Below are 7,389 nucleotides of genomic sequence, written 5' to 3' on the forward strand. Positions count from 1 at the left end.
TAGCAAAATAGGTATAGGTAAATTAGGCAATAGGACAGGGACAGTGGGCACAATGGGGCACTTCATCATAGTTCAAAGGTATTAACACTCTTCCTCCTCTGCCCCCTGAAAGTCAACTTTTGCTTCCCTAGAGAGTTACAGGGACTATCATGGCTTGCATGCCCTTTGTAGGTATAGATGCATCCCAGCCTCATTATTGCTCTGCCGAATGCTAGTCTGTGGTGTATTTCTTGACTGCTTTTTCCTTTGCAGTTGATGGTTGATCTCAGAAGGAAGAAGCAGTCTTCGATATCTTCCCTGTCAATTCTAAAGCTGGTTTTATTCCTATTGTTGTCTAAATTAAGTGCAAGTATTTTTTAAGTGTTGGAAAAAAATACTTCACTTTCCACCCAACAACTGTTAAAAATTCTTAATATGCAAAAGATAATTATCTGGTGTCAAAGTTAATTATATAAATAAGATATAGATATATGTAAAAATTAAGCTTATTTACTTAAATCTTTTCTTTCTTTCACATTTCTCTTTCATTTATTTATATTTTGGATTATTAAGCTATAGTGTAACTGGCTATAGAGAATATATATTGTTCATATTCCCAATACAGATCTGTCGTGCACCCGCCTGCTTTTTATTGTTTCATTATACTGTATATCCTTTGTCTTCTTCTCTCTCTTATTTTTCTTATATGTTTGTATTGTCACTTGTATTGTTATTGCATTTATTTATGTAAATAAAATTTGTTTTTAATAAATAAAAAAGGGAAAAAAGAAAAAAATACTTAACTTTGAAGCCCTATCATTCTGTAGAACAGGAGACATTTTTCAGATACTGAATTTCATACTCAAGTACTTAATTCTTGGCATCCTAATTTTTGGCGCTATATAGCAATAGTACTTAGACTTATATATCGCTTCATAGTGCTTTACAGCAAGGGTCCCTAATCCCTGGGCTGCGGACCACTACCAACAGTCCATTGGGAATCAGGTTGCTGAAGCAGTAGGCGAGCTCACAAAGCTTTATTTGCGCATGAGCAGGATTTAGGTTGCATGCTCAAAACCATTGCACACCACCACCGAAGTTCCCACTACTGGTCCACAGAACCAAAAAGGTTGGAGACCCCCTACTTTAAGCAGCCTCTGAGTAGTTTACAGTCTCAACATATCCCCAACAATCTCATTCCTCAATTTACCGATCTTGGAAGGATGGAAGCAATGAAGGGCTACCAACAATTTTTCTACCACACTGTGGGTGTGGCTTATGCCGGATGCCGTGCATTTTCTTTCAACATCTTTCAGTGGAAATTGGATGCTCTGGGGTGGAGTTCCATTTTCGCTATCCCACTGTTTCCCCCCCCCCCCAAAATGGGCAGCAGCCCACCCCTGGATGGAAGACCAAGTCAATCTTGAGCCCGTCTCCAGGCTGTGGGCAGAATTGGCCTGCGGTACTGCATTCTAACCACTGTGTCACCCTGGTTCCTGGGCATACCCTGGATTATTATTATTATTTATTAGATTTGTATGCTGCCCCTCTCCGAAGACTCAGATATCTGGCTTCTACATTTTTCCATTTCTTTTCCATCCTAATTTCATACGGAAAAAGTCTTTAAGCATGATGCTTTTGGTCTTGTGGGATGCTTTAATTGTATTTGTCATGTGTTTTGAATACGAATTCAGTCTTGTTATTGAATTTGTAATAGTTTTCATTAGTTCATAATCTCTTAATTGAAATGACAAGAAGTTAGTGAAGAAATAATACTATATCACTTGTGTTTTAGTAGATAGAGGCACTGAAGGACCAGGCTGGGGACAGACCATTCTAAAGAACTCAATCTATGTAATATTCACTTAGAGTTGACGTTGACACAAAGGCACATATTCGTAGTAGGGCTTGGATCAGCTAAAAGGTGTCCCAACAGATTTTACTCCACTAGTCGTTGCCAACTATAGGGAGCGGTTTTCATCTCTGTTTCAAGGCAAATAGGTCTGTGGTCGTGTGGACAGCTCGACGTCACAAAATCACCTAAGGACTGCTTTATTACAAATCAATCACTGAAATAAATCCCAACTTCATTAACAGATGCATTATCCTTCTGCACGACACATCTGCTACAAGAAATGGACCTTTATACCTTGCTTGCTTTTTTTTACATACTGCCCCCAGCTGATCTTGTTTGGGCTCCAAAAACAGATGAAGTTGGGTTTCCTTAATACACAACTGGAAGACAACTGCGCAGTTCTTAGGCTTGGGATAAGACTAAAAGGTTGAATAACCCCAGAAGAAAATACAGTGGTACCTCTACTTAAGAACGCCTCTACTTAAGAACTTTTCTAGATAAGAACCAGGTGTTTAAGATTTTTTTGCCTCTACTTAAGAACAATTTTTTGCTTAAGAACCCAAGCCCGGAAAAATTTCCCAGGAAATTTGAGAGCGGCATGAACGCCTGGCCAGTTTCCTGCAATTTCCCATTTTATCCCGGCCATCTGGGCTGCCAGAGGAGCCTTTTGGTGGCACTTGAGGCTTTGGTAGTCCAGAGCGAACAAAGCATTTTCCTTTCTCTGGGCGCTTGGACAGGAAATAAACCTCTGCCAGCGCCCAGAGAAAAGAAACGATCCATTCGCTCTGGGCAGCCGAGGAGTCACCACAGCAAAGGAAAGGCGCTGGCTACAAAGTGAGCGAGCAAGAGGCGAGGGGAGCCCTTCAGCATGGGAAGGAAGAGGTAGCAAGTAGCAGCAGCAGCAGCAGTCAGTGTATGGGAGGCAGTGTGTGGGAGGCAGCCCCGCGCCGCGTGTATTGGAGGTACGTGCTCCTCACTGCCTGAGTCCCTCTTTTTTTTAAGCCTGAAAAGTTTTGGATTTTTTTTATTCCCCTCACCTCACCTTCTTTCTTCGGCAGCGACTCTCCTCCTCCTCCTCTTCCTCCTCCTCCCACCCAAATTCCGAGCTTTTATTTCTTTCTTAATAGGTTTGCATGCATTATTTGCTTCCTATGGGAAAAATTGCTTCTACTTAAGAATGCTTCTACTTAAGAACCTGGTCACGGAATGAATTAAGTTCTTAAGTAGAGGCACCACTGTATATGAAGTCATGCCCAACTTTGTAACATCTTTATCTTATACTGTTTGCTCTTTAAGAATGTTTCATCACTAATAGGAGTGGGCATTCTCTTTGGGGAAATACTTGCAGTGTCTCCAAATTTGTCTATAGTAGGCAAATTAACATGCTTGAAATTGTATGAATATGCATGTACTTCCCAAGCTAGCCTAATAGTCATAGCTTATGACCATTGCCAGTGATTGTTGATAATGATTTATCTGCTTTTTTGCTGCCTTGATGTATATGTACATGTATACTAATACATCCTAGTCCTAGTCCTTGTAGTTTTCTCAAAAATCATAATCATGACAGGCATCAAACATCTTATTTAGGAATAATGTTCTGCCAAATTATCAAATATGATCCTGATTGCCTGCCCAAAATAGACCCATCCCTCTTCAGTGGAATAATAAACACCCATGATCAATAAGCATAAATGACTGCCTTCAACTTTTTAAAGAAATAATGTTTCATGTAGAATAGAGTTAGATAGAGATCTAGGTTTGCTCAGCTATTAACTGTTTGCTCTCCCTGACCAAAGCTCTTGCCTTCCATCTTAATCACTATCATTAATCACCATTATAGAATGATAAAATTTGGAGGGACTCTTTAGGACTTTGAGCTCAACTCTCTACTCTACCTTCTAGTTTTTCAGTTTAAAACATCCCTGACCAATGAAGAACCAACCTCTCCTTAACATTTCCAACAAAAAGAAACCTACCACTTCCCTTTGAATTAGGTTCACTGCGCCTGCAACTTCTTGTCCCATGAATTCAGGCAAATAAAATAACATTGAAGTTATATATATAACTGACAAATCCTGAAGTAGACAAAGCCTACTTCAGGATTCTTGGGATTCCAATGATTTCAATATGAAATTGAGGATGATCAGTTTTTATTATCAAGAATTAGAAAACAATATAGTTGCAATTTTAGAAAGTAATTTTAGAAAGTATAGACTATCCTTTACACATAGGTGGGCTGCTGCCGGAACACCTAAGTGTGCGCAGCTCTGGGCTGGAATGCGAGTGTGGGATCAAGCACAATTATGCATCCTGCACCTGTGCAGGTAGCAAACTCGCACAGGAACGTCCGTGTGTGCATGTTTTGGTGAGGTTTTTTGCTTCGCTGCATGCGGGGAAGCATAAAACCTAGCCGAAACACGCCCGCAGGTGCGTCCCTGTGTGAGATTTTGCGTCCCGCACAGGTGCGGGAAGCAAAATTGTGCTCGATCCTGCATTCATGCACCAGCGCCGCGGAGTTGCATGCAGTTAGGTGTTCCAGCAGCAGCCCACCTCTGCCTTTACATCTAGAAAAAGTGCAAGAAAGAATATTAGTAAAAAAATAAACAAATATTCTTAAACTTATTAATTCCTATGCATTTCATAATTTTCTGCTTTGCCACATTAAAGATTATGGAATATAATAACTCTGCATTCAATCTTATAACTGCAGATTTTAAACCCCATCTTAGAATCTGTAAGTAAATCAGACAACAGTATTTTTCTGAAAAGTTTTTTTTAATTCTTCAAAATGTCATTAAAATAAATACAATCCCAGAGTAGAAGATTCCCATATATACATAAAATTGGGAGGAGAGGACAATAGATAGGAAGAGTTAAAATAAAGACCAATTAAGAGTATAGATTTTATACAAATTATTTCTTTAAAAACATGGTATTATCACCAATTGCAATATTAGTGCATTATAAGCTAGGAAATGAGGTCTGGAAGGGATAAAAGTCCCCCAATCCCCAATCTGAAGTGGGTAGCACAGAATGGCCCATTAACACGCATTGCTCAAAAGGGGGACACTGTAAGTTGACACCCTTCTTGTAGGGTATCCAAAATAAATACACCATTTATATTTACAAAGCCAGTGTTCCAAACAGGGATTACTCCCTTTGCAGTTAGATTTTTTTTATATAAAAGACAAAATGAGCACCAAGTGCAAAAGAGCCTTATAGCATCCATGCAGTTAAGGCACTGGGGGTGGTGGAAAGAGGGAAGGAGTGGTGTTGGCCATTTAAAATTTAGATGCCTGTGAGGGAGATTGTGCAATGCTCTTCTGGCACCTGGAAATGTTGCTGATCAATGGAGAGTGGAGAATTTTCACGATAGGTCTATTTGCCCTCCTTCAGCAATCACAGAACATGGGAAGATATACTTCTTAGTAAATATGCTTAGGTTTCTAGTTAGTGGTGTTGGACCTGGGTGGACAGCTGATTTAGGATTGTTACAAGTCAGTCACTTTGTTCTCTACAAGCGCTGCAATCTGTTGCAATCGATATGCTAGCTGCATCTTTTGCCCCATTGGATCTTCTTCTAATGCACTGATTATCTGCAGAAAACACATACCGACAAAAAACAATTAAATTCCTGCTCATTCTGTTCAGAAAACCTCTGCTACCTTTTCTGCGTTCATCTCCACCATCACCAACAGTAACTGCAGATAGTCCTCAACTTATGACCACGATTGAGCCCAAAATTTCTGTTGCTAAGTGAATCACTAAGTGAATCACTTCAATTGTTAAATTAGTAACAGGGTTGTGAAGTGAATCTGGCTTTCTCATTGATCTTGCTTGTCAAAAGATCTCAAATGGTGATTGCATGACCTCGGAACATTGCAAATGTCATAAATATGAACCAGTTGCCCAGCATCCTAATTTTAAGCATGTGACCATGGGGTTGCTACAATGGTTGTATGTGAAGAAATTGGTCATAAGTCAATTTTTTCAGTGAGGTTGTAACTTTGAATGGTCACTAAGTGAACCGTTGTAAGTCGAGAGCTACCTGTAATGTCTCCCCATTCCCCTCGACTAAGTTCCAATAAATATGTTACTATACCTGGTCATAGTATTTGTTAATATAGTTGTAAAGTTCTTGCAGAGCCACTAAGCAATTGAGATCAGAGGAATATTTCTGCCAAGACAAGATAAAAAGTAGTATTAATTTTGTCAATCACTTTTTCACAGTGCAGGCAAATCACCATTATTTTATGCATGTATTTATATACGTTCAATTGTCCAATTACTTGGCTACACTTGCCATCTGTATTTATAATAATTCTACAAATTATTTCTGTCCTCCAGCAGACCAGGGAAGCGAACACAAATCACAGCATTCTCAATTCAAGAACCATCCAAGAAATGCTTTGTTTGTCGTGTGCTGGTAGGCTGTTTCCATTTTGGGAAACCCTATTCAGAACTAATGTGATCTCCTTTCAAATAAAACCCATTCCACATGGCACATGCCTAAATTGTTGTATTTTTAGTCAACTCATATTTCTCCGTGCTGCCATTTAATATGGAACAGGATATGGTTCCAAGCAGTCTCCACTGCCAAACTAAAGAAGAAGCTGTGTTTTTAAAATAAATCTTTGTTGGGTTGCATCAAATATAAGAGGTGTGTAGGCAGAGACACCCAATGTATTCAAAGTAATCCTTGTAATATACAAATATTTCAAAGAACTAGTGTAAGATTACAGAAAAAACAACCATGAAGCATACTTGGAAACTGAATCTTCCTGATTACTTTTCCATATCTAGTTTGTGAAGCTGACAAGATTTTCTTTAAAAAAAATATACTACTTTGGTTCTCAATAATGAACAAGGGGATGTTGGCATTTACTTCTTACCCCTGAAAGTTCAGTCAGGGCTGAATTCATCTCTTGGTAGCTGGCAGGAACAGTCTGTTGAATATCTGCATAATACCTGATTAGGTTTGGGAGGGAAGGCAAACATTTATAAATGGACTAAAGAATACTTAGTGAAAACTAGCTCTTCGGCTAAGTGCTTCAGATCATTTATTCTATCTAAATCACTGTTTTTCAAACTTTGCAACTTTTAAGACTTCAACTCTTGAAATTCCCCAGCCAGCGTGGTGATTCAGAATTCTTGGAGTTGAAATCCACACATCTTGAAGTTGCCAAGTTTAAAATACACTAGTCTAAATGGAGTTGAACTACCTTTCCTAATATATCAAAATCTTGCTAGCTAGGTTTGTCAGAGAGTATAGTTCAATAACACAAGGAAAGTCACATGTTTCCCATCATTGTTAGTAGCTACCCAGACTCAATGTCACTAGCTAGATACGTTAAGATATTTTTTTCCCTGCTGAGCAGGATCTTTGAATTAAAAAGCTTTTGTGAAACATAAATAAAACAGTTGAAGAGCCATTAATTAAATTGACCTGGTACATTCCACATGCCAGTTTCCATTGGCACAAGGAGTGCTCAAGTAAAAAGGGTTTAGACCTCAATTATACCCAGGAATTATAATTTCTTCTATGGGAATCC

The 7,389-nt window shown here is 38.9% G+C and overlaps 1 protein-coding gene across 3 annotated transcripts in view; it reads right to left on the reverse strand.

The window, feature by feature from the left end:
* Positions 1–4,593: 4,593 nt before the first annotated feature.
* PLXNB3 (plexin B3) overlaps positions 4,594–7,389 on the reverse strand; it is a 100,630-nt gene continuing 97,834 nt past the window's right edge. For all 3 annotated transcript variants that reach the window (XM_070741350.1, XM_070741351.1, XM_070741349.1), the window contains exons 32-34: positions 6,730–6,805; positions 5,940–6,014; positions 4,594–5,433 (exon numbers count right to left, since the gene is read on the reverse strand). In XM_070741350.1, coding sequence (XP_070597451.1) covers positions 5,329–5,433; positions 5,940–6,014; positions 6,730–6,805 — 256 coding nt within the window. In that variant the 3' untranslated portion in view covers positions 4,594–5,328. The remainder of the gene's footprint in view (positions 5,434–5,939; positions 6,015–6,729; positions 6,806–7,389) is intronic.

The sequence above is a fragment of the Erythrolamprus reginae genome, chromosome 2 (genome assembly GCF_031021105.1).
Source record: "Erythrolamprus reginae isolate rEryReg1 chromosome 2, rEryReg1.hap1, whole genome shotgun sequence".
Lineage (NCBI taxonomy): Eukaryota > Metazoa > Chordata > Lepidosauria > Squamata > Dipsadidae > Erythrolamprus > Erythrolamprus reginae.